At 44.0% G+C, this 27,825-nt stretch overlaps 1 protein-coding gene across 2 annotated transcripts in view; it reads left to right on the top strand.

The window, feature by feature from the left end:
- dph1 (diphthamide biosynthesis 1) overlaps positions 1–27,825 on the top strand; it is an 831,546-nt gene that overhangs the window by 338,747 nt on the left and 464,974 nt on the right. For both annotated transcript variants that reach the window (XM_063031915.1, XM_063031914.1), the window contains one exon: positions 19,250–19,371. In XM_063031915.1, the coding sequence (XP_062887985.1) occupies positions 19,250–19,371 (122 nt within the window). The remainder of the gene's footprint in view (positions 1–19,249; positions 19,372–27,825) is intronic.

The following is a 27,825-nucleotide window of genomic DNA, read 5'->3' as shown; positions in this document are numbered from 1 at the left end:
TGTGCAAGTACAAAAAGAAAATAATAATAATGATCATGAATAAATTAGCAATAAATATTGAGAACTTGAGATGAAGAATTATTGAAAGTGTGTCTGGGAACAGTTCAGTAATTGGGCACATGAAGCTGAGTGAACTTATGTCTCTGGTTGAAGAGCCTGATGTTTGAGAGGTAATAACTGTTCCTGAACTTGGTGGTGTGAGTGCTAAGCCTCCTGTACCACCTTCCTGATGGAGGCAGTGCGAAGGGAGCATGGCTTGGATGGTGATGTCCTTGATGATGGATGCTGCTTTCCTGAGACAGCCTGTACTCTCTGGAATTTAGAAGAATGGGTGTGGGGGGGGGGGTATTCTCATTGAAACCTATCAAATATTGAAAGGCCCAGATAGAGTGGATGTGGAGGGGATATATCCTAGAGTGAGGAGTCTGGGACCAGAGGACATGTGTCAGAATAGAAGGACGTCCATTTATAACAGATGAGGAGGAACTTCTTTACCCAGAAGGTGGTGAATCTGTGGAATTCATTGCCACAGGCAACTGCGGAGGCCAAATCATTGGGTATTTTTAAAGCAGAGGTTGATAGGTTTTCGATTAATCAGAATGTCAAAGGTTACAGGAAGAAGGCAGGAGATCTGGGTTGACGGATAATAAATCAGCCATGGTGGAATGATGGGCTGAAGGGCCTAATTCTGCTCCTATATCTTATGGTCTCGGTCTTCTGATGGGGGAGGGGAAAAGAGAGAATATCTGGGGTGGGTGGGGAATTTGAATATGCCAGCTGTTTTACTGAGGCCGCGAGAATATAGACCGTGTCCAGAGAGAAGAGGATAGCTCCTGTAATGTTCTAAGCTGTGACCTCAACTCTCTGCTGTTACTTGTAGTAATGGGCAGAACAGCTGGCATACCAAGCTGTGATGCACCCAGACAGAAAACTTTCTATTGTGCATCAATAAAGTTTGGCAATGGTTGAGAGGAACATGCCAAATTTCTTTAGCCTCCTGAGGAAGTAGAGGTGTTGATGAACTTTCTTGGCTATGACATCAATGTGATTGGGCCTGGACAGGTTCACACCTCGGAACATGAAGTTCTCAACCCTCTCACTCTCAAACCATTGATGTAGATGCTCCTCACTATGGCCAAGTGTCAATGCAGATCATAGATGTACTTCACCCACTTCCAGACTGATCCAGAATGGAGAGCATGCAGAGCAAGACTCCAAATGATGACTTGTTACAGCAGAGGCATCTAGTGCTACTCTGTCCATGAGCCATTTGCGGTCCGACCCTAGCTTCCTTGTCAGAGAGTTTTGTGTTCACACAGTTCCTCTTGCTTCTGGCAGTTTATGAGCTGCTGTAGCGATTGACAGGGCTGTGCTGGGCTTCCTGAAAACTCACAAGAAGATTTACAGAGTCATAGAAAAATACAATGCTGAAACAGGACCTTTGGCCCATCTAGTATGTGCAGAATCATTTAAGCTGCCTACTGCCATTGACCTGCACTGGGATTATAGCCCTCCATATCCCTAGCATCCATGTACCTATGCAATCTTTTCTTAAATGTTGAAATTGTGCTTGCATGCACCTCTTGTACTGGCAGCTCATTCTTCACTCTCACAATACTCTGTGAAGAAGTTTCCTCTCATGTTTCCCTTAAACTTTTCATCTTTCACCCTTAATCCATGACCACTGGTTGTCATATTCCTTATAACTCAGATCCTCCAGACCCAGCAACGTTCCTGTAAATTTTCGCTGTACTTTTACATTTTTCCTGTAGGTTGGTGACCAAAACTGCACACAATGCTCCAAATGAGACCCCATCAATGTCTTAATCAACTTCAACATAACATCCCATCGCCTTTTACTTAATACTTTGATTTATGGAGGCCAATGTGCCAAAAGCTTTCTTTACGACCCTATCTACCTGTGACACCACTTACAATGAATTATAGACCTGTATTCCAGATCCCTTTGTTCTATCTCACTCCTCAGTGTCCTACCATTCATTGTGTAAGACCTACCCTGGTTGGTCCTACCGAAGTGTAATACCTCACACTTGTCTGCACTAAATTTCATCTGCCATTTTTCCAGCTGGTCCAGATCCCACTGTAAGCTCTGATAGCCTTCCTCACTGTCCACTACACCCCCAATCTTGGTGTCATCCATAAATTTGCTGATCCAGTTAACCACATTATCATCCAAATCAGTGATATAGATGACAACACCAACAGAGCCAGTACAGGTTTCCTCTGCCATCCGAAGGTAGAGCATTCCTATGAAACGGTTCATAAGCCGGAATGTCGTAAAGTGAAGAAGCAATTACCATTTATTTATATGGGAAAAATTTGTGAGCATTCGCAGATCCAAAAAATAACCTACCAAATCATGCCAAATAACAGATAAAACCTAAAATAACAGTAACATATAGTAAAAGCAGGAATGATATGATAAATACACAGCCTATATAAAGTAGAAATACTTTTCTACAATCATTGCCGCACTGTTCTCCGTAGCGAAAATCTCACGCAAGTGCTCTCGGCAGAAACACTCTCTCCAGTAACCTTTAAGCTTTGAAGCTGCCAAATCATACCAAATAACACGTAAAAATACACAGCCCATATAAAGTAGAAATAATATATATATACAGTGTAGTATCACTTACCAGAATCGGGAAGACAGCGCCGAGCACACTGATGATGGTGTGTTAGACTGAGCCATCGGAGGTTGGGATGGTGCAGTGGTCCCCAACCTCTAGGCTGCCGACTGATACCGATCTGTGAAGAATGCAGCGGTGCAGCGGTACAGCGGTAGCCAGGACGCACCCAGCACATCCTTAAGAAAAAAGCCAAAATAAACAAGCTAATTAATTAGGTGCCGCCTGGCACGTAAATGTCGGCCCCGATCAGAGGCGACGCAATCAGCAATTCATGCAGTTCTTTGTAAGCACTCAAACCATCCTGCAAATATGCCCTAAAGCTGCGTACCCTTTCAAAATTAAAGTCGTACTTTTCTGCAATCATTGCAGTGAAAATCTCACACAGTTGCTTCACGTTCAGTTCCTGGACGACGTCACTTTCAGTCTGTTCGCTACTGCATTCGGTTTCGATTGTTATCCTTTCCTCTTCCAATTGCATCAGCTCTTCATCTATCAGTTCTTGGTCATGGGATGCCACACCTCTTCAACATCATCTTCGTCATCTTCCACAAGCCAAACTCACTTTGTCCTTACTTCGTTCACCAGTAAGATCGAAACGCTTAATTATGTCTAGTTCACCAGATCGAAATGCTTATTTATGTCCAGTTTTACACTAAGTGTAACACCCTTACGAGCTCTTTTAAACTTTTCCGATATCTTAGAACTCAGCTTGCAAACGGCTGCTCACAGGCACGTGTTTAAGCAATGCCGGCTAGAATGCCATTCTGAATCCAGGGGGAGGAGCGGCTGCTCGGGTGCGCGCTGCCTTTTTTCGTAACAGTGAAACACCTTCTGTTAGCAAAAACGGGTAACTAATGTACTTTCGTAACAGCGAGGTTTCGTAAAGCGAACGTTCGAAAAGCAAGGGACACCTGTACTGATCCCTATGGCACTCCACTAGTCACAGACCTCCAGTCAGAATGGCAACCATCTACCACCACTCTCTGGCTTCTCTCACAAAGCCAATGTCTCATCCAATTTACTACCTCATTTTGAATGTCCAGCGACTGAACCTTCTTGACCAACTTCCCATGTGGGACCTTGTCAAATGCCTTACTAAAGTCCATGTGGATAGTATCCACTGCCTTGCCTTCATCCACTTTCCTGGCAACTTCCTCGAAAAACTCTGAGTTTGGTTAGACATGACCTATTACACACAAAGCTATGTTGACTATCCTTAATCAGTCCCTGTCTATCCAATGCTTATATGTCTTGTCCCTGAGAATACCTTCCAATAACTTTCCCACTACTGATATCAGGCTAACTGGTCTGTAATCTCCTGGTTTATTTTTAGAGCCTTTCTTAAACAGCAGAATAGCATTGGCTATCCTCCAATCCTCTGGTACCTCACCAAGAAATAAACCCTTTGCATCCGTGTAAAATTCAGACTGAATCCTGGGGATTCTCGCAGCATAATACACCCCTCCCTGACAACTAAAACAATGGAATAATCTGCGATCCCTGTAATGTTGTGTGCCTGTGTGTGGGTGGTGGGATGCAGTGCAGACAAAACACCCGTGCACCTCTCTGTCATTGGAAATGAACGTATGTACGTTTACATCTTTGCGCATTCCTTTCTGTGTCTTCCTCTACAGCCATCAATATAGTTCTGTTCTTGTATCTGAGTATATTGCAGTTGGCCTCCATTTTTACATTTGTCAATGTGTCTGTTACTGTGTGTAAGTACTTGTATCTGTCTGACTCTGTCTTCCCCCGTGCTTATGTTCACTTGTCTGAAGCCTAATGTTTGTAGGAATATGTCTCTGTCTTCTGCTTCCATTTATTTCTCTCTCTCTCTTATTCTCCCATCCATCCTCTGTAATTTATTTCTCTCCCTCTCATCTCTCTCTTGTCTCTTTCTCCTATATTCTCTCTCCCACTCACTCCATTTCTCTTTCCTCTCCCTTTTATCTTTGTATGCCTGTCTCTGTCTGTCTGTCTCTCCTGCTCACTCTCTCTCTCCCTCTCTCTCTTCCCTTCTCTTCCCCTATTTCTCCCCCTTTCTCCCCCCCCTCTCTTCCCTGCTCTTTACCTCTATCTCCTGCTCTCTCCTCCACGCCCCTCATCTCCCTCTCTAGATTGTGCTTCAGAATACAAGGAGCTTTGAATAAATTCCATTCATCTTATCTTTATGTGTTCTGGTTCAATCCAGCTAACATGATTAAAATCACACTGATTTTGTTGTTCCGTAATACATGGTGTGAATCTTAAATAGTTTCTGATCACAAAGATTACAGCAGGGTTTTTACACAATGGTGAAGTGTCTGTTCGACTCCTTTCCTTGGGGGTGAGAGTGTGGTCTTTGGATGAAGCAGTGGTGATGATAATGAATGCAGGTCCAATTCAAGGACTAGATACCTCCAATGGAATGTGTTCGGACCTCTCTAGACTGTTTAGTTCATTCTCAGGATATGGATAATGTTGCTAAGCTTGGTAATTATTGCCAAGCCACAACAGTGGTGTGGGCTGCCTTCGTGTTATTCAGAGGGCAGTTAGGAATAGACCATGTAGGTGTAGGACTGGAGTCATGTACATGCAGATACTCCACTAATGAGTCAACATAAATGAGTGTGCAAGTGCTGAAGATCCGGAGCATCAAACGCAGAACGCAGGAGGAACTGGTTAGGTCAGGCAGAATCTATGGAGAGGAATAAACAGTCGACGTTTCGTGCTGAGACCCTTCATCAGGTCTAGAAAGGGAAAAAGAAGAAGCCAGAATAGGAAGGTGGTGGGGGAGTACAGGCTGGTTGGTGATAGGTGGAACCAGGTGAGGGAGAAGGTAGGTGGGGTGGGGGAGGGAGGATGAAGTGAGGAACTGGGAGGTGGGAGGAAGAAGGGCTGAAGAAGACTCTTGAATCAGATTCCTTCTTCAGCCCTTTATCTCTTACACCTATCCCCTCTCAGCTTCTCACATCAAACCCCTTCCCCACCCACCCACTTTCCCCCTCACTAGTTTCACCTATAACCTACCAGCTTGTACTCCTTCCCCTCCCCACACCTTCCTATTGTGGCTTCTGCCCCCTTACCTTTCCAGTCCTGATGGAGGTTCTCACCCAGAAACATCGACTGCTTATTCCCCTCTGTAGATGCTGCTGAACCTGCTGAGGTCCTCCAGCATTTGTATTTTATTTCTTTTATTTTCAGGTACGGTATGGAATAGGCACTTGGAGCCACACCACCAGCAACTCTTGATTCTTACCCTTAGCCTGTCACAGGACAACTGACAATGACCAATTCACCTACCAACTGGTATGCCTTTGGAATGTGGGAGGGAGTCGGAGCACCCGGAGGAAACACACACATGCCCCAGGGAGGACGTACAAACTCCTTATAGAGGACGCTGACAGTGAACTCTGAACATTGATGCCTGAGCTGTGGCTGTACTGTGTCGGGCAACATGGTATCGTAGTGGTTAACACAATGCTTTACAGTACCAGGGTTCAGTTCCAGCTACTGTTTGCAAGGAGTTGTCCATCCTCCATGTGACCGCGTGGGTTTCCTCAACGTACCTCCAATTTCCTCCCGCAGTCCAGAGACATGCCGGTTGGTTGGTTAATTGGTCATTGTAAGTTGTCCTGTGGCACAGCTCGAATGGCCTATTCTGCACTGTAGCACAGTAAAGAAATGATGGTATCACAGTAACCGCTACACTGCCATGGCACCCCATGTTTGTTCCACTATTAACTGCCGTGTTACAACTTGGAAGTTACTTAACAGTAATTCTCTCATCTTCTTCATCATCATCATCATTATGAGCTGTGTCATTTTGACGTGGACGATCATGGTCTTATCCACGACCGTGATTGCTTTTGGCAAATTTTTCTACAGCAGGGGTTTGCCATTTTCTTCTTCTGGGCAGTATCTTTACAAGAGAGATGATTCCAGCCGTTACCAACACTCCAGAGGTTGTCTGCCTGGCATCAGTGGTTGCATAACCAGTATTTGTGATATTCCCTAACTGCTTATACGACCATCCACCACTCGCTCTCACGTGACCCTAATCAGGGGGCTAAGCAGGTGTTACACCTCGCCCAAGGGTGGACTTACAGGTTAGCGGAGGGAAGGAGTAGTGCCTTACATCACCTGTGGTAGAGACATATCTCCACCCCGCCACCCGAGTAGTTCACTACCCTCTAATCATGCTTCTAACCGGACTGAGTGCCATCTGTGACTCAGGTGACTCTGCTGATTCTTGACTCTGTGTTATACACCTGTGAGTTAGAGACTGGCAGCTGAGGGAGTGTTACACTGCTGGAGATATCTGTTGGTAACGTAACTTTAATCCAGGGTATCCATCTGTCTCACCTTTCATGCGATCATAATGAATCCACAGCATAATGTTGTGGAATTACTGAAGGGCAAACCAACATTACACCTCACCCAGTGTCACTGAAACAAATTATCAGGATATTTGACTGCTGCATTTCATAGAACATTGAATGGTACAGCACAGTGCATGCACTTCAACCAACAGTATTGTGCTGACCTTTTAACCAGCTCCAAGATCAATCTAACCTTCCCTTCTCCATAGCTCTCTATTTTCACTTCATCTATCGTCCTTTATTCGGAAAAATTACTTTAGTCAGAGAGTGGTAAATCTGTGGAATTTATTGCCACGAGTGGCTGGGGAGGCCAAGTCATTGGATGCATTTAAGGCAGAGGTAGATAGCTTCTTGATTAGCCAGGGCATCAAAGGGTATGAGGAGAAGGTGGGGAGTGGGGGCTGACTGGATGAAATGGATCAACCCATGTTTGAATGGAGGAGCAGACTCAATGGGCCGAATGGCCTTCTTCTCCTATATCTTATGGTCTTATGGTCTTACTCCAAAGAGCAAAGCACTTAGCTTGCTCAACTAATCCTTATAAGACGTATTCTCTAATCCTGGCAGCATCCTGGTAAATTCCCTCTGCACCGTCCATAAAACAAATGTTATTCCTTTGTTCAAGAAAGAGAGCAGGGAAAATGGTGACTTTCCTCCATTATATATTCTTGTTGCCAGTTGAAGTGTTTAGGATATCCCAGTTGTGAAGTGTGCTTTAGATATGCAGCTTTGTTTCTGCTGATTTTCCTTCTAGACATTCTGGCAAACGTTCCTGGCTAAACCTCCGGCTGGGGTTATCTGACCTATCCTAAACAACCAGACAACTGCTGGGAGTCCACAGTTGGCGCCCCTCTTTGCCAACGTCTGAACTGGGAATGGCTGTCCTCTCTGTTGGGTCTTCTCCTGGAAATGTCCAACTGACTTTGCTCCTTGCTGGACCTCTTACTGGTAATCCCTGATTCATCTGCTATGCTTTTGCTGGTTTCTTGACTGACTCCCTCTTGTTGAAGTCCCCAGCAGACCTTCCTGTCGACTATCTTCCCTGCTAGATCCTCTGTCAGACCCCCTTGCCTGGGGGTGTCTCCAACTGACTCCAACTTCCCCTCTGTTAGACTCTCTAAAGAGCAGTGATTACCAGCCTCCTTTATGCCATGGACCCCTACCATTAACAGAGGAGCCTGTGCACCCCAGGTTGGGAGCCTCTGCTATAGAGAGTTCCCAGCTGAACTCTTTGCTACACCTCTTTGCGATGGACCGTCATGGATCTCCTTGCCAGAGGTCCCCAACTAACCTCCTTCCTTACGTGAGCACCTCTTAGGAGTTGCCAACTATTCTCCCTTCCGAAGTCCTTGTCTGACCTGTAGCCAGAGGCCTTCTGGAACCACTCCACTGAACCTCCCTCTTGATTGTCTTGTCACGTTCTCTGCTGAGACGTTTTTTGGAAGTTTACTGATTTATGGTTGGCCCTTCTTTTAGGTTTCCTGTCGCTGAAGGTGTTAAACGTACAAGCATTTGAGCGGTGCACCACTAGAGTGGAATTTAAATCTATGGAGACAGTTGTGGAAGAGTATTCCACATGAGGAACTGGTGTAGGGGGCAGGGTTTCAGATTTCAGGATCATTGGGACCTCTTCTGGGGCAGGTGGGACCTGTACAAGAGAGACGGGTTACACTTGAACCACAGGGGGACCAATATCCTTTCAGGGAGGTTTGTTAGTGCTATTGGGGAGGCTTTAAACTAGATTTGCAGGGGGATGGGAACCAGAGTGCCAGAGCTGACAGTGTGGCTGGGGTGAAAATAAATGATATTGAAAGTTTAAGCAAATCTGCTGATAGAAAGGTTATGAGTGGTGGTAAAAATCTTCTGAGGTGTATATATTTCAATGCTAGGAGTATTGCGGGGAAGGCGGATGAGTTGAGGGCGTGGATTGACACGTGGAATTATGATGTTGTAGCAATTAGTGAAACTTGGCTACAGGAGGGGCAGGACTGGCAGCTTAATATTCCAGGGTTCCGATGTTTCAGATGTGATGGAGGCAGAGGAATGAAAGGTGGGGGAGTTGCATTGCTTGTTAGGGAAAATATTACAGCAGTGCTCAGGCAGGACAGATTAGAGGGCTTGTCTACTGAGTCCTTATGGGTGGAGCTGAGAAACAGGAAAGGTATGGCCACATTAGTGGGATTGTATTACAGACCACCCAATAGTCAACAAGACTTGGAAGAGCAAATCTGCAGAGAGATAGCAGGCAACTGCAGGAAACATAAAGTTGTGGTGGTAGGGGATTTTAATTTTCCATACATTGATTGGGACTCCCATACTGTTAGGGGTCTAGATGGTTTAGAGTTTGTAAAATGTGTTCAGGAAAGTTTTCTCAATCAGTATATAGAGGGACCAACTAGAGGGGATGCAATATTGGATCTCCTGTTAGGAAACGAATTAGGGCAAGTGACAGAAGTCTGTGTAGGGGAGCACTTTGGTTCCAGTGATCATAACACCATTAGTTTCAATTTGATCATGGACAAGGATAGATCTGGTCCTAGAGTTGAGGTTCTGAACTGGAAGAAGGCCAAATTTGAAGAAATGAGAAAGGATCTAAAAAGCGTGGATTGGGACAGGTTGTTCTCTGGCAAAGATGTGATTGGTAGGTGGGAAGCCTTCAAAGGGGAAATTTTGAGATTGCAGAGTTTGTATGTTCCTGTCAGGATTAAAGGCAAATTGAATAGGAATAAAGAACCTTGGTTCTCAAGGGATATTGCAACTCTGATAAAGAAGAAGAGGGAGTTGTATGAAATGTATAGGAAACAGGGGGTAAATCAGGTGCTTGAGGAGTATAAGAAGTGCAAGAAAATACTTAAGAAAGAAATCAGGAGGGCAAAAAGAAGACATGAGGTTGCCTTGGCAGTCAAAATGAAGGATAATCCAAAGAGCTTTTACAAGTATATTAAGAGCAAAAGGATTGTAAGGGATAAAGTTGGTCCTCTTGAAGATCAGAGTGGTCGGCTTTGTGCGGAACCAAAGGAAATGGGGGAGATCTTAAATAGGTTTTTTGCGTCTGTATTTAAAATGGATAAATCCCCGGGACCTGACAGGGTGTTCCCTCGGACCTTGAAGGAGACTAGTGTTGAAATTGTGGGGGCCCTGGCAGAAATATTTAAAATGTCGCTGTCTACGGGTGAAGTGCCGGAGGATTGGAGAGTGGCTCATGTTGTTCCATTGTTTAAAAAAGGATCGAAAAGTAATCCGGGAAATTATAGGCCGGTGAGTTTAACGTCGGTAGTAGGTAAGTTATTGGAGGGAGTAATAAGAGACAGAATCTACAAGCATTTGGATAGACAGGGGCTTATTAGGGAGAGTCAACATGGCTTTGTGTGTGGTAGGTCATGTTTGACCAATCTGTTGGAGCTTTTTGAGGAGGTTACCAGGAAAGTGGATGAAGGGAAGGCAGTGGATATTGTCTACATGGACCTCAGTAAGGCCTTTGACAAGGTCCCGCGTGGGAGGTTAGTTAGGAAAATTCAGTCACTAGGTATACGTGGAGAGGTGGTAAATTGGATTAGACATTGGCTCGATGGAAGAAGCCAGAGAGTGGTGGTAGAGAATTGCTTCTCTGAGTGGAGGCCTGTGACTAGTGGTGTGCCACAGGGATCAGTGCTGGGTCCATTGTTATTTGTCATCTATATCAATGATCTGGATGATAATGTGGTAAATTGGATCAGCAAGTTTGCTGATGATACAAAGATTGGAGGTGTAGTAGACAGTGAGGAAGGTTTTCAGAGCCTGCAGAGGGACTTGGACCAGCTGGAAAAATGGGCTGAAAAATGGCAGATGGAGTTTAATACTGACAAGTGTGAGGTATTGCACGTTGGAAGGACAAACCAACGTAGAACACACAGGGTTAATGTTAAGGCACTGAGGAGTGCAGTGGAACAGAGGGATCTGGGAATACAGATACAAAATTCCCTAAAAGTGTCATCACAGGTAGATAGGGTTGTAAAGAGAGCTTTTGGTACATTGGCCTTTATTAATCGAAGTATTGAGTATAAGAGCTGGAATGTTATGATGAGGTTGTATAAGGCATTGGTGAGGCCGAATCTGGAGTATTGTGTTCAATTTTGGTCACCAAATTACAGGAAGGATATAAATAAGGTTGAAAGAGTGCAGAGAAGGTTTACAAGGATGTTGCCGGGACTTGAGAAACTCAGTTACAGAGAAAGGTTGAATAGGTTAGGACTTTATTCCCTGGAGCGTAGAAGAATGAGGGGAGATTTGATAGAGGTATATAAAATTATGATGGGCATAGGTAGAGTGAATGCAAGCAGGCTTTTTCCACTGAGGCAAGGGGAGAAAAAACCAGAGGACATGGGTTAAGGGTGAGGGGGGAAAAGTTTAAAGGGAACATTAGTGGGGGCTTCTTCACACAGAGAGTGGTGGGAGTATGGAATGTGTGGGAGTATGGAATGAGCTGCCAGACGAGGTGGTAAATGTGGGTTCTTTTTTAACATTTAAGAATAAATTGGACAGATACATGGATGGGAGGTATATGGAGGGATATGGTCCGTGTGCAGGTCAGTGGGACTAGGCAGAAAATGGTTTGGCACAGCCAAGAAGGGCCAATGGGCCTGTTTCTGTGCTGTAGTTGCTATGCTTCTATGGTTCTATGTAGATGCATGTCACCTCTCCAGAGCACGTAATGCATACTGAACAGTCCAATGACAACAGTGGGCTTATTCCATAGCTGGGTGATCACAGCCACCCTCTGACCTTCGTCTTATCTTTAACTGCTCTAAAGTGGCGCTGGACTGTGATAACTATTCAGTAGAGATTGCAAACTGTCTCAGAAGCCAGTTTTTTTTGTACCTATGGCTGAATCAAATTAGAGCTTCATTGTGTAGTATTTCTGGAGTTCTTCAGCAGTATCATTATTAATGTGGAGCCACACTCCTCTCTTAACGCGAGTGAAGAGGTGTCAGCAAGGACTATGACCTATTCTTAGCAAGCGACTCACCACCCTTGATAATTAATTCCTTTCACTGTCACAGTGGTGTTGAATGGAGCTGAAAATGGAGAGGGGAGTGTGAGGGATTGGGGAGGTAGTGGGTGAAGGTGTTATTGATTTTACTCTTCAGTCTTGATACTCGATCATCTATGCCAGAGTATAGATGAGAATGTTGGACGTTATCTCTTTGTCCTCGTATTTCCGCCATCTTTTGCTGCCTCTCTTTTTTCCGTTAAGATCTTGTTGCTGACTGCCTATAGGTTAGTCCTGAAGAAGGGCATCGGCCCGAAAGGTCAACTTTCCACCGATGCTGCCTGACCAGCTGAGTTTCTCCAGCATTTTGTATGTGCCACATGGGATTTCCAGCATCTGCAGCATTTCTTGTATCTATAAATTAGACTGTTTGCTCCCCCTGTCTTCTTGCAACTCATATTCTCAGTACATTTTTCATTTGCACGATTTGTCTTCTTTTGCATGTTGGTTGCTTGTCAGTCGATGCTGATGTCTTGTTTTTAATAAATTCTATCATATTTCTTTTTTTCCCCTGTAATTACCTGCAAGAAAATGAATCTCAAGGTAATATATATGGTACCATTTATATACTTTGCTAATAAATTTACTTTGAACTTATTTTCAGTGTGTGACTCCTGTTGATAGACACCCCAGCCAAGGAGAAACATCAACTCCATGGCTCTCTGCAAAGCCCGATGAGAATTTTGCACATTTCAATGTTCACTTTTGTCATCTTCTGAAGTCAAGCCTAGCTGCCTGCGAGAGGTGCCACAGTAGCATAGGAGTTAGAGCAACACTATTACAGGTCCGGGTGTTCTGGAGTTCAGAGTTCAATTCTGGTGTCATCTGTAAGGGGTTTGTGCATTCTCCTCATGACTGCATGGGTTTCCTCCCACAGTCCAAAGACGTAACGGTTCGTAGGTTCATTGGTCATTGTAAATTTTCCTATGATAAGGCTAGGGTTAAATGGGGAGTTTTCTGAGTGGTGTGTCTCGTTGGGCTAGAAGGACCTGTTCCACATTGTATCTCTAAATAATAATTAGAAAATAAACAAAAAAAATCTCAAGGCAGTATATGTAGTTTGATAATAAGTTCACTTTGAACTTTGACTTTATTATAGCTTTCTTGTTTGCCCATTGACATTTCATCCTCATCTTCCTCCTGTACTCCCATCCATACACCCTCCTCATCTCCCTTCACAGTCTCACCTCTTTCTGTCAAGTTCTCTCCACCCACCACTCCCTCTCCCTCTCTTGCTCCATTCATCTCACTAACTCTTTCCCTTCAACTTCTCGTCTTGTTTGCTCCAGCCTCCTCTGCATTTTCTCTGTATTTCTCCTCTTTATCTTTTGTTCAATTTGACTTTTCACTGTTGAGAACTTATACTCCCACCTCTCACCTTTTTCTGGTCTCTTTTTCCATCCCTTCTTTTCTACTCACTGCCTCCCTCCCACACCTCTGTTTCTTTTGCTCTGTCTTAATTTTCCCTTTGTCCTTCTCTCTGTCATCTTCTCTTTAACCTCTCCTCTTCCCATCACTTTCACTCCCTCCTCCTCCCTCAAAGTCCCTCACTGTTCCACACTCCTTTTTCCTTCTTGTGCCACTATCTGTATCTCCATTTCTCCATCTGTCTCTCGAGCTCTGTGCCTCCCATTGCTTTTCCCTGCTCTCCTTCTCCATTCCACGTTCCTCTCTCCCTGGGTCGGTGGAGCTTTCGTTTAGCATTTCTGTCCCACAAGTGCTTCGACGCACTGGTGAAACAGAAATGTGAGCATTTAGTCTGTCTGCTTCAGGTCAGCATTAATGGAGTGGAAAGTCCCTCCAGGCAGTTGGATAATTGCAGTCGAGCTGTCATTCCAGGCACACTAGGATAGAAACTGGCAAGCATTGTCTTGTTTGCACTGTATGTATTTAACTGCAAAAATTTTGAGTTTTAGTAAGTACATTGAACTTAAGGTCAAACTAGTTTGTTTTAGAAATTGCGACAGGGCTTTGTAATCAGTGCTTAGAAGTGAAGAACAAGACTGCCACTCAATTAAACATGAAACATTTACGTTGAAATGAAGGCCTGATAGGCATCCTAAACGGACTGAAGTACTGAATGTACCAGAGTCTGAAAATAGACCGAGTGAGTCTTATGAGATTCTGAGTTGTGTCTTTGTGTTGAAAGGCACAGTACTAGACACCCACAATGAACATAGAACGTAAACTCCATTTTGATCTGTTGTATGGACAGCGACTACTTAGCACCTCATATTTGTTCAACCATACAATTAATTCATGTGGAACTCTATCCCAACTTTACACATTAATCTGACACAGTTCCAATGCCCTCAGAATTGGGGCTGAGGGTCAGAGGTTTCTGAGATATTAGATCTGAGCTCGACTAGTGCCAAAAGACAATAGCCACTTGTGATAATAAAGTGCTTTTAAAGTGTGGCAAATCCCAAGGCACCTCACAACAGCGTTATCGAGTAAAATTTATCACTGATCCTCAAAGCGAACTATTGGAATGACTGAGATCTTGATCAAAGCAAAAGGTTTTTCAAGGAGTGGCTTAAAGAAGTAGAGGGAAGCCAAGAGGTTGAGGAAGAATTTCTAGAGCTTTGGTAGTTGAAGGCATGTTCACCTGTGGGAAAGCAATTAAAGTTGAAGATATTCCAGGATCAGAGCTGGAAAGTTTGGAAGCTTTTTCCTAATAGAACAATAGAAAAATGAGTAGAAAGATTAAAGGAAAGATGAATGGGCACGTGAAGTCGGCAAGGAGCATAGATGACAGATGGAGCATAATGTGCGGGAACATAGAACATCACAACACAGTACAGGCCTTTCAGCCCACATTGTTATGCTGTCCTTTTGACCTACTCTAAAGCCAATGTAAACACAAGAGATTCTGCAGGTGCTGGAAAGCCAAAGTAACTCTCATGAAACACTGGAGGAACTCAGCCAGTCAGGCAGCATGTATGGAGAGGAATAAAGAATCAACATTTCAGGCTGACACCCTTCACGGTAGCATAGTGGTTAGCACAAGGCTTTATAGTATCAGTGACCCAGATTCAATTCCTGCCATTGTCTGTAAGCAGTTTGTATGTTCTCCCCATGACCGCATGGGTTTCCTCCAGGTGCTCCGGTTTCCTCCACAGTCTAAAGACATACCCATTGGAGGTTAATTGGTTATTGTAAATTGTCCTGTGACCTCCATTTTTCTATCATCCATGTACATAGACTTTCTTAACTGGCCCTAATGTATCTGCCTGTACCACCACCCCTAGCAGCGCATTCCAAGCACCTACCACTCTCTGTGTAAATAACCTACCTCTGACATGCCCTCTAAACTTTCCTCCAATCACCTTAAAATAATGCCCCCTTGTGTTCACTTAGAGAAATGTGCAGTTGTCCATTTTAGTGGTAGGATAGGAAACCAAGATTTGTTTTGAGGTTGAGAATCTCATAAGCCAAACGTGGTAGGAGCTCAAACGGTCACTGCTATAGTCCAGAACTACACGGCTCCTTATCAAGTCCACAGCAAGCTGAGGGGCAAGTGTCAAAGCATGTGTTATTCCACTCTGTGTTGTGGCAGAGGTCTGTCGAACTGGGACTCGGGCCGGTCCTGTTGTATGAATCCCTATTCAGTGAAATAATAATTCCCGAAATGGTGCCTGGACGAATATGTATGGTACTTCACTCTGGCCACTTCATGAGATACCTCCTGTACCTAATAAAATGGCTGCTCAGCGTATGTTCATAGTCATCTGCTGCTGTAACTTATCCGCTTCAAGGTTCAACGTGTTGTGTGTTCGGAGATGCTCTTCTGCGCACCACTGTTGTAACGTGGTTATCTGAGTTACTGTCGCCTTCCTGTCAGCTTGAACCAGTCTGACCGTTGTCCTCTGACCTCTGTCATTTGCACCCACAGAGCTGCCACTCACTGGGTGTTCTTTGTTTTTTGCACCATTCTCTGCAAACTTTAAAGTGCGTGAAAACCTCAGGAGATCACCACTTACTAAGGTACTCAAACCACCGCATCTGGCACCAACAATTATTCCGCAGTCAAGGTCACCTAGGTCACATTTCTTCCCCATTCTGATGAACAACAACTGAACCTCTTGACCATGTCTGCATGCTTTTATGCTTTGAGTTGCTGCAACATGATTAGTTGATTCGATATTTGCATTAATGAGCAGGTGTACCTAATGAAGTGGCCACTGAGTATATTTTCCTTTGTTTCAAAGGTTTAATTATTTATCACTGTTTTAATAATTTGCATAGGTATTTTTGAATTATTTAAAGCGATTTTAATAGTTTTAAAATGTCACAGTGCGTTAGAGACATTTTAAACCCCTTACTGAGCTCACAGAATTTGCAAGAAGAAGCAGCCTCTTCCTCAACTGTTGAAAGCTATTGAGCCCTTCAGAGATGAGTTGGCAGAAGTCAGTGTGCTCCTGAGGACTTGCCACCTTTTCTTACCAGCCACTGGACCACCAAGCCCACATGTTCCTCCACGATCTAAGATCAGCAATCCCAGAGGTTGGGTCAATCAAGACTCCAAAGGTCAAACCCATCATCAGCAAGTCTTGGGATCGAGGCCTGAAGGTCAGATCCAAGTTTGGCGAGTCCTGAGGTCGATAACCAGAGCTCAGCGGTCCAGAGGGCAAAGCTGAAGGTTGAAGTCCAGAGTTTGGCAAGTATAGAAAGCCCAAAATGTCAAAGACCAAAGTCAGTGAATCCAGAGGTAGAAAATCGGAATGGTTGGTATCCAGTGTTGGCAAGTCTGGAGGTAGAGGCCTAAATGTCGAATTTGTGAGTCTGGGCTGGTACCTGAAGGTTGGAGGTCTGATGTCTGGGTGTCTGAGAGTCCAGGGCCAAGGACAGGAGGCCTGGAGGTGGCCCATCCCCAGGCTGAGGCCTGTCTGTGTGTGTGCGAGGAGGTAGATTGGCTGGGAAGGTGGGAGAGGGGTTTGTTTTGCTGTTTTAGTCCTGTTCTCTTGTTGTTACTGGTGTTCTACTGAATATTGTGGACATTGATGTCTAGGCACTGCTGCACACAGGCTGCGACTGAAACATATTTTTAGAGTAGAGAATGTTTCAGTCTGAACTTACCTGAAGCCAGTTTGACAGGAACGCAGAGTGAAGATGCCCATGATAAACAATGTGCTCCTCACTCTGTGCTTCTACAAACACAGGAAATCAATGCAGCTCACAGTGTTTAAATTCAGGACAAAGTCCTTCTTCTAATTAGCATGATTTCCATATGTAAATCACACTCAGCATATTTGGCATGACCTCATTAGCATAACAAGGATCATGTTCTCCAACCTGTGTAAATATAGATTGTAATTTTTTTTCCCTTTCTTTATTCAAGTAAGAATTGAATCATTCAGGGTGACACTGTCATTCTCCTTCAATCAAATTCAGGACAAAATCTTGAAAGGGTAGAAACTTGCTCTTGTGGACATGGTATTTATGTGGCGGGGGCTACTTAAGTCTCTCATTTGTGGTGAACCAAGTACATTTATGCTGGGGGACTAGTTAATTAGATTAGATTAGATTACGAGGACACGCAGTCCTCTTTTATTGTCATTTAGTAATGCATGCATTAAGAAATGATACAATGTTAATGTCATTGAAAATCATGGGTAGGTTCTTGGAGTCTTTCACTGAAGAACCTCCAAGAGGACCACAACCTTGTCATAGGGTTTTGAGGCTTGCATGACTCAATGACCCGGAGAGCTATGTTGGCTGGAGTCAGGGCTTTATGCGTTGGCTCAACACAGGGTCACCCATGCCGATCAGGTCAAAGGGTAGAGGCCAGACTGAGACTGGTCCACCAGTTCTCCAGGTTCGAGGCTTCAGCTCAAGGCCAACAATACTGACTGGTCAGAAAAAATTGGTACAGAAATAGCAATGAAGAATCCTTCTATATCTGTGCGTAATGTTTTGACAGGCAGAGATGAAGGACCTTCATTGCTGCTCTAAATGCTAGCAGCATAACTGGCAGTGATTGATTTTATTGGAGAAAGTTATTGCTGCAGGTGGTCATGGTAGAACTGACAGTTCCTTGGGAAGACCGGATTGAGGAAGCATTTGAGCGTAAGAAAGCCAAATACCAGGAGCTGGTAGAACAATGCCAGAGACAGGGGTGGAGCGCACAATGTGAGCATGTAGGGGTGTGCTGTAGAGGTTTTGATGGCTGCTCACTGTGCAGAACCTACTCTCTCATTGGCATTACTGGTGCTGCAAAGAAAAGAGCCGTCAGGATCGTCACAGTGGGTACTGAGCAAGGCTTCAGATGGCTATGGGTCAAGAGGTATGACCTGTGGACAAGTGCTGCTGAGACGCAAGCCAAGGCCTGATTAACCGTTGCTGGGTCACCTGGGTGAGAGTGTCTGATGCAGAAAGACCCAAATCACCCATTGATCCCAGGTTATATCAGTGATGATGTCTCCCAACACATCTCAGCATCATTGCCAAGTCTTGCCACATATAGTTCAGAGAGTCACAAAATTCAACAAATGGAAACAGCCCCTCCGGCCCAACTAGTTTCCGCCAACCAAAATGCCCTTCTAAGCTAGTCCTATTTGCTGAAGTTTGGTCCATAAACTTCTAAACCTTTGCAAACCATGCGCCTGTCCAACTGTCTGTACGGAGTTTGCACATTCCCCTCATGATACAAGTACAGGTCGACCTTCACTAATCCAGCACCATTGGGACCTGAGGAGTGCCGGATTAGTGAAAGTGCCGAATTACAGAAGGATCACATTAAGCATAATCAGTGCCGGATTATCGAAGGAACCGGATTACAGATAGTCGGATTAGTGAAGGTCGACTGTAGTACGTTTCCTCTGGGAACTTTGCTTTCTTCCCATATTACAAACGATGTATGGATTAGTAGGTTAATTCGTCAGCTGGGTGAAACTGGGTGGCTCATTGGGCTGGATTATATGAAAGAGGATAGTAAATACATCTCCACTCATTAATAAATACTGTGAAATGTTATTATTAACTTGAAAATTTTATTTATTTTGTTTAGAGATACAGCACAGTAAAAGGCTCTTCCTGCCCAGTGAGCCTGCGGAACCCAATTACGCCTGAAAAATTCTTTAAAATTGTCTGGGAAATCTAGTGGTAAATCATATTTCCATAAATCAGGGCATTTGAAACCCCCTATGCTGCTAAAAGTGTATGTGGATGTTCAGAGATGGTCAGTGATGCTTGGGTTTGTTTTCTAGGTTCACGGGAGCTGACACACTGATAATGGGTGACGTCACGTATGGGGCATGCTGCGTGGATGACTTCACAGCCAGGGCACTTGGAGCTGACTTCATGGTTCATTATGGTCACAGCTGCCTCGGTCAGTATAACTTGCCTGGTTCCAGTTTCTATCTCTTTGCGGAGTATGGTCCCAGGTGTAAATGAGCTCACCAGGCTAAGACATCTCCTATGGAGTCTGAGCGAGTTATTATTTTGTGCAGACTTTCTTGCTTAGTCTGGCATCTTGTATTTTGAATGAGTCAGTCAGAATTTTTCCGAAACAATCCCCTCCTCTCCCTCTTCCTCCCCAGTTTCTGTCCTCAGTTTAAAAAAAATCTACCCACATTAATTGCGAATGCAAGAAATATTAGTTCTCATCAGCTCATTATGGTGAGGATGTGGAAGCTTCAGAGAGGGTGCAGAGGAGATTCACCAGGATGCTGCCTGGATTAGGGAGCATGTCTTATGAGGAAAGGTTGTGCAAGCTAGGGCTTTTCTCTTTTCAGTGAAATAGGATGAGAGGTGACTTGATAAAGGGTGATAAGAAGCATAGATAGAGTGGACAGCCAGAGACTTGTCCAGAGCAGAAATGGCTAGTACAAGGGGGCATATTTTTAAGGTGATTGTAGGCGATATTAGAGGTTTTTTTTCACACAGTGTGGTGGGTGCATGGAGTGCCCTGCAGGGTGGTGGTAGAGGCAGATACATTAGGGGCATTTAAGAAACTCTTAGATGGATATATGGGTGATAAAAAATTGGAGGGCTTTACAGGCGGGAAGGGCCAGATTGATGTTGGAGTAGGTTCAAAGGTCAGCACAGTGTTGTGGGCCGAAAGGCCTGGACAGTGTTGTGATGTTCTGTGTTGTATGTTCTTCAGCCTGTCTCACAGTAATCTATTCTAATAGCAAGTATGCCTTCCTCAAGAATGCTGGCACGTTGTTTCTGGGGTCATAGATATGAATCCATCTAGTGCCTCTTCTGGGATAAGTGAATTCAGTGAAGTTCTTCACCTCAGGGAGTGTTTCAGGCAAGAAGCAGAGGTGCAGTTAGGGAAGGAGAGAGCAGTGAGAAATAGACATGGGCTTGTATGGAGTATGAACACTGGCAAGAAACTGTTGTGTCGAACAGCTGGTTTTTGTACTGTATGTTTTGATCCCCTAAAATGGACAATGTGGTGGGCCTCATTTGGTGATCTTGTTAGCAAACCATTGACAACTGTATTCACCCATCATAATTCTGGCCCCGACTTAAGTGCTTGGTTCTATTGGTAACGCTCACTCCGACACCTTTGACAAACTTCTATCAATGCACAATGGTGATTATCCTGTCTGGTAAGGAAACACCGATGTCCAGGTACACCCTATCCTTGTTATATGCGAGGGATACGTTCCTCGAAGTTGACGCATAATGTGAAATTGCATAATGCGAATAATTATTTAATTGGAGAAAATAGGGATGTGTTCCAGAGGGCTTCCTAAATATGTTTTATTTGTAACTTATTCACATTTTTATACCAATATGACACAAAAGCAGTACTACAAGACAACATTTGTATTATATTTAATCAATTTAAGGTATTATTCAATGTAATAAATCATAGAAAGTTAACATCCGAGGGTGTACAGTACTCACCAACAGTGGCAGGTGTGTTTGCTCCGGGAGATGAGTGGTTGTTGTGGTGTCGGGCAGTTTTACACGGATAAGGTGGATGGTTGTGGTCGTCAGGACAATATCAAGCACAGCAAGGGGTGAAGGAAGACTCACAGAACTCTTAGAACTGCCGGCAGCAGAAAGATTGCTGCGATTTGCATAAAGTGGTGAGGGTTGTTTGCTTGGCAGAATTTTGTTTTTCAGCATAAATTTGCTTGCAGGGAAGAAGGGGTGACGGCAGGGAATGACTGAAATGCCAACTCCATTCTAAACTTGGGTCCATGTCCATTGCCATTTGTGCCAAGTGTTCCGACTTCCACCATTCCTTCACCGTTGGTAAACTCCCGGGATTTTCCAAATCATCTGTTGCTTGCAGCATCTGAGAGATAGTTCGCCGTAAAAAAATACATACGCCTTGAATGTGGATCACACTGGTCGAGTGGTTGAATCAGCGATGTTGTGTTAGACGGCGGGAAACTCACTGTTATGTTAGGATGAATGCTGTCCAAATGTTTAGCATGGGCTGGCACGTTGTCAAGCAACAAAAGAACTTTAAAGGCAAGATTCTGTTCCCGACCACAGCATCCCAGAGCTGTGTTACCTTCAGCTGATGCTGCGCTGTTTATAATTTCCAACTTTTTTTCAAGTGTTAAAGCGGTTCTCTGCCGCTCAGCTGACGGCCCAAGACATGACATCGGACGCTTAGGAGGCATAATTAAATATTTCAAGCCCAAATTCACTGCACCGTAGGTAAAACCAACAAAGGTTTAAGATCGCGCATCCATACCTTGCCAAAACCAATGCGAGACTGGCGGGAGCAAGACCATGAGGCGCGTGCACCTGACTTGTATTGGCGGGAAAGCAGTGCTTCTCATCTCAACTGTGAGACTGTGAAGCGTGTGCACGTGACTTGTATTGACAGGAAGGCAGTGCTTCTCATCTCAACTGTGAGACTGTGAAGCGTGTGCACGTGACTTGTATTGACAGGAAGGCAGTGCTTCTCATCTCAACTGTGAGACTGTGAAGCGTGTGCACGTGACTTGTATTGACAGGAAGGCAGTGCTTCTCATCTCAACTGTGAGACTGTGAAGCGTGTGCACCTGACTTGTATTGGCGGGAAAGCAGTGCTTCTCATCTCAACTGTGAGACTGTGAAGTGTGTGCACCTGACTTGTATTGACAGGAAGGCAGTGCTCCTCGCATAACTGTGAATTTTGGACGCATATAATGAGACGTTGGTAGAAATAGGTTCCTCGCATGACTGTGAATCCGCACAGTCTGAAGACGCATATAACGAGGATAGGGTGTACAGAAAGGGCGATGGAAAGTGGTGGATAAAGCCCAGATGATCACAGACAAAACCCTCCCCACCATCGAGTACATTTACATGGAGTGCTGATGCAAGGAAACAGCATTCATCATCAGAGATCCTCACCACTCAGGCCATGCCTCTCTTCTCACTACTGCTATCGGGCAGGAGGTACAGGAACAGTTATTACCCAACAACCGTCAGGTTCTTAAACCAGTATGGATAACTTCACTCACCACAACTCTGAACTGATTCCACTATCTACAGCCTCACTTTCAAGGACTCTTTACAACTCATGTTCTCAGTATTATTTTTTACTTGCATAGTTTGTCTTCTTTTACACATTGGTTGTTTGTCTGTTTATGTATTTTTTTTGGGAATTCTATTTCATTACTTTTTGCTTCTATAAATGGCTGCAAGAAAATGAACCTCAAGGTGGTATATGGTAACATGTACATTGATTATAAATTTACACAGGAGCAAGTCCCACTTCATTGTTCATCCCACTTGCTCAAATTGATGTGATTTTTGTCACTGATAGTTTGTGAGTATTAAGCAGCCAGACAATTCAGAATTATTTTGCTCACTACAGTTTCAAGCATTCAGGCTTGGATTTGCCAGAAATGGCTGGGAGTGAAAATGAAACAATTTCACTACATCAATAAGTTAGAACCTATGAAGAATTTAAAAGCATCAACAATCATCTTGAATGTTACAATGAAAGTGAAGATTTGTAGGATGCAATCATCGACTGCATTGTATGAAGGCACTCCCATTATCTACACAAGCTTATTTTTTTTTAGATTATGAGAACACTCAGTCCTCTTTTATTGTTATTTAGAAATGCATATGTGCATTAAGAAATGATACAATGTTCTTCCGGAGTGATATCACAGAAAACAGGTCAAACCAAAGACTGACACTGACAGAACCACATAATTATAACATATAGTTACAGCAGTGCAAAACAATACCATAATTTGATGAAGAACAAACCATGGGCACGGTAAAAAAAGTCTCAAAAGTCCCCAAGTCAATCGACTCCTGAGTCCCCGATAGCAGGCGGCAAAAGGGAGAAACTCCCTGCCATAAACCTCCAGGCACCGTCAACTTGCCGATGCCTTGGAAGCAGCCGACCACAGCGGACACTGAGTCCATCCGTCTGAAAATTCCGAGCCTCTGACCAGCCCCTCCGATACACAGCCTCCCGAGCGCCTTCGACCTAGCCCCGGCCACTGAAACAATCAAAGCCGAGGATTTTGGGGCCTTCTGCTCCAGAGATTCCGGTTACCACATAGTAGCAGCGGCAGCGAAGTGGGCATTTCAGAAGTTTTCCAGATGTTCCGTACTCTCACATCTGTCTCCATCAAATCAGAATTGTGCACGGTCCCCTGCTTGACAGATAACAGATATTCATCACCGGAGAGGCCTTGCGCGCTGCTGTCGCGTCGCCATCTTCTTCTCCATGATTTTGTTCATTTATAATCAAAAGGACACAATGTGGATGAATTCCTCAGTCGCTAAGTATTAGGAACTAATATGCAGTTTTATAGTATTGTAGTAGTATTAGTAGCATTCTAATTTGCTCTGTATTTTACTTAAGTACATAGTTTATTACTCAAGTTTGTCTTTTTTATATCTTTTTAACTATTTTCATGGAACTGCCTAATTGGGGCAGCTGTGTAAAATGTACTGTCCTGCTGTGTCCCAATTAACCAGAATCCACTGTACACGTCACCATGTACTATCCTGAGATTCATTTTATTGCAGGCATTCACAGTAGAATAAAGAAATACATCAGAATTAATGAAAGATTATACACGGACAAATACTGACAGTCAATGTGCAAATGAAGGCAAACTGAGCAAATACAAAAATTAATAAATAAATACACGTATGCATGCATACATACATACATAAATAAATAAATAGATAAATAAATACCAAGAACATCAGAATCAGAATTAGTATCACCAGCACGTTGTGAAAATTGTTGTCTTTGTGGCAGCAGTACAGTATAGTACATAATCATAGAGAAAAAACTAAATTACACTAAGTATATATAAGTATATTAAATAGTTAAATTAAATAAGCAGTGTAAAAATAAAAGTAAAAAATGTAGTAAGGTAGTGTTCATGGGTTCAATGTCCATTCAGAAATCTGATGGCAGAGGGAAAGAAGCTATTCCTGAATCGTTGAGTATGTGCCTTCAGGCTCCTCTACATGAATTGTAGAGCTCTTGAAAATAAGTCTATAGTTGTGGAATCAGTGAGTGAAGTTATCCAAGTCAGTTCAAGAGCCTGATGGTTATAGGGTAATAACTGTTCCTGAACCTGGTGGTGTGGGACCTGAACGTCAACCTTACAATTGAGGCCATAACTGTAGCGCTACTGATATGGTCTTTTTGATGAGGGCCTGTCTGCTTGCTCAGATTGATGTACTGCGGCATTCATTACAGGAGTTTGTAGGGGATTAGTTCATTGACACAGCCAGTATAAAACTAATGCACAAGTAGGTGATCTGTTCAAATATTTTACTTCAGTCTGACGGTCCTTTGTTTGTTCTGATTGACTGCCTTTTGTACTGACATGACCTCACTAAAAAAACAGACTTTTGATTATCCAGCGGTTGTGATAGATATAAATTTTCTAAAAATAACTTTTCATATATTAGTTGCAACAGGCATACTAGTGTCTTGGTTCCAATTGATGTTTCATTTGGGAGGCGTGCACAGCCTAGAAATGCCTCAGGTTGTCAGTAAGTGTGATTCGCAATTGGCACGCAGCTGTTTCTTCCAGGGAAGCGTTCGATTTGGTCAAGAATTCAATCACCTAGACTGAAGCAGCCAATTTTGAGTTTTGCCTCCAGGCCCATTTAATAATTTATTTAGCAAATTAAATGTAACACATGTTACATGAATCTATTCCCATTGGAATGAGGTGGTATATGGTTCGACCCAGCTGCAGGCCTACACTCACTTGATCTGCCACCCTGCAGAGTTGACAGGAGCAGGGGTGGCTCTGGTGCGGCCCGTCTCTGCTCACCCTTCAACAGCCCATGACCAACAGAAGTTTTAAAAAAGATTGAAAAAAATGTGCAACCTGAGTTGTCATGCAGTATTTCCTGTCTACACTGGGTGAGCTGTCACTCAAGCTGCATTTGTGGGAGGAAATAAATTCGCAATATTTTGGCTTGAAATGTTCCCGCAGACACCGCTTGACCTGCTGAGATCCTCCAGCAGATTGTGCCTTGTTCCTGATTCCAGCATCTGCTGTCTCTCATATCTTGACTGAAAACCCTGTTGCCTGTATTCTGCCTCATCACCCATATGCACACTGACGTGACAGGCTTCAGGTCCTGCAATCTCCTTACATTAAAATACTCATCCTCGTATTTCCATTCCTCCCTGATCTCAGCTCTCTCAGTCACTGTGACCTCCACCAACCCTCTGGGGTCTCTGCCTTCACTTGTGACTCTCATCCATTTCCATTTGCTGACTTCCTTCAGACTCCTTTTATTCTCATGTTCTCAGTCTTATTTATTTATTTATTTATTTATTCACCCTCTGTCACCCACCTTCAGCCCAGTTTTATCCAGTTTTGCCACACCTTGCATCCCATGGACTCTAACCTTTTGGATAGATTTCCCTTGTATGATCTTGTCAGAAACCTTACTTAGGCCCACATCGTCTGAATCTAATTGGTCAAATAGGATCTCCCCTCAACAAAACCATGCTGACTTGGATTAATCCCTGACTTTCCAAATGTAGAGTAATCCTGTTCCTCAGATTTCCCTGCCGCTGACATTAGACTCCCCTCTAGAGCACAAGGCAGAAGCATGCTGCGATACTGCGCATTTGCCCAGATGAGAGCAGCACCAACAGCGCTCAGTTGTAGGTGGCGAAGTAGCGTAGGAGTCAACATAACGCTATTACCGCACCAGTGTTCCGGCTTCAATTCCTGCCACCGTCTGTAAGGCATTTGTACGTTCTCCCCGTGACCTCGTGGGCTTCCTCCCACGTTCTAAACACACAAGGTTAATGGATTGCATGGCTATAATTGCCAGTTGTGGGCTCACTGGGCCGGAAGGGCCTGTTACCACGCTGTATCTTTAAAGAAACAAGCAAATAATAAATAAACAAAGAAATAAAATGCATTTAACTTCCTATCACTGACATTAGATGCACAAGCCCGCAATTACTACCTTATCCCTGCTGCCCTTTTGACTGAACACACTTTCCTCCTGTCATCTGACACTTTTGTACGTGGCCAGCAAAGATAAATTAATTATTCTTAGAAAATTTCTGTCAGGCCCCAGGGCTCCTTACCCCAATAAGCCTGGAATATCTCCCATCAGACCTGAGGACTAACCTACCTTTAAGCTTACTAATACATCTCATGCTCCCTTGTTGATAATATTATGTTCCAGAATCTCCCCATTTTCCCTCCCTGAACCCTCAAACAACAACGTTGTTCCTCTCTCTGAATCTGATGAGAAGTATTCACTCACACACATCCTCTGGCTCTGTGCACAGATTGCTATTTGGACGCCTCATGCGGCCTGCTCTTTCCTTAGTTACCCTCTTGCCCTTAATATAATTATAAAATTGATTTGGGATTTTTGTGACCCTCTTTATTTTCCCAAGTTGTTTTTTTTTAAGCAACACACATCAAAGTTGCTGGTGAACGCAGCAGGCCAGGCAGCATCTGCAGGAAGAGGTGCAGTCGACGTTTCAGGCGGAGACCCTTCGTCAGGACTAACTGAAGGAAGAGTGAGTAAGGGATTTGAAAGTTGGAGGGGGAGGGGGAGATCCAAAATGATAGGAGAAGACGGCCCTATCATTTTGGATCTCCCCCTCCCCCTCCAACTTTCAAATCCCTTACTCACTCTTCCTTCAGTTACTCCTGACGAAGGGTCTCGGCCTGAAACGTCGACTGCACCTCTTCCTAGAGATGCTGCCTGGCCTGCTGCGTTCACCAGCAACTTTGATGTGTGTTGCTTGAATTTCCAGCATCTGCAGAATTCCTGTTGTTCTTGTTTTTTTTTTAAGTAACCCTCTCTGTACACTGTCTGTATTCCTGAAAGGCTTCACCCATTTTTAGTTTTCTACACCTGCCATATGTATTCTATCTTATCCAACCCTTGACATCTTTTGGCAGCCAGTTTCCTTTGGCTTGCTCTCTTTCCTTGCATCTTCAGGGAACATATTCGCCCTAAACACTCTCAAGGTGATATAGACTGCAAAGTTAAAAGTACATTTATTATCAAAGTATGTTTACTATTTACAACTTTCAGATTTGTCTTCTTACAGGCTGCCACAAAAAAAGAAACCCAATAGAACCCATAGAAAGAGAAGACCGCCAAACAACCAATGTGCAGGGAAAAAAAACAAACTGTGCAAATAGTGTTCTGAACGGAAATGGCCAAAATGAGTCCACAGTCATGAAGCCAGTCATCACTGCAACTGACTGAGGAGCCGTAGTTCAGCGTATAGACAAGTAAACCTCGTGGAACGGAGAGCTGAACCGGCCCCAACACCCTGACCTTCTCAATCTGGCCGCACTTAAGTCATCCAAACTCAGGGTCCTTCCTCACT

Source organism: Mobula hypostoma, chromosome 23, assembly GCF_963921235.1.
Source record: "Mobula hypostoma chromosome 23, sMobHyp1.1, whole genome shotgun sequence".
Classification (NCBI taxonomy): domain Eukaryota; kingdom Metazoa; phylum Chordata; class Chondrichthyes; order Myliobatiformes; family Myliobatidae; genus Mobula; species Mobula hypostoma.
The sequence above is the reverse complement of the archived record's forward strand: the minus strand, read 5'-3'. Positions and strand labels throughout refer to the sequence as shown.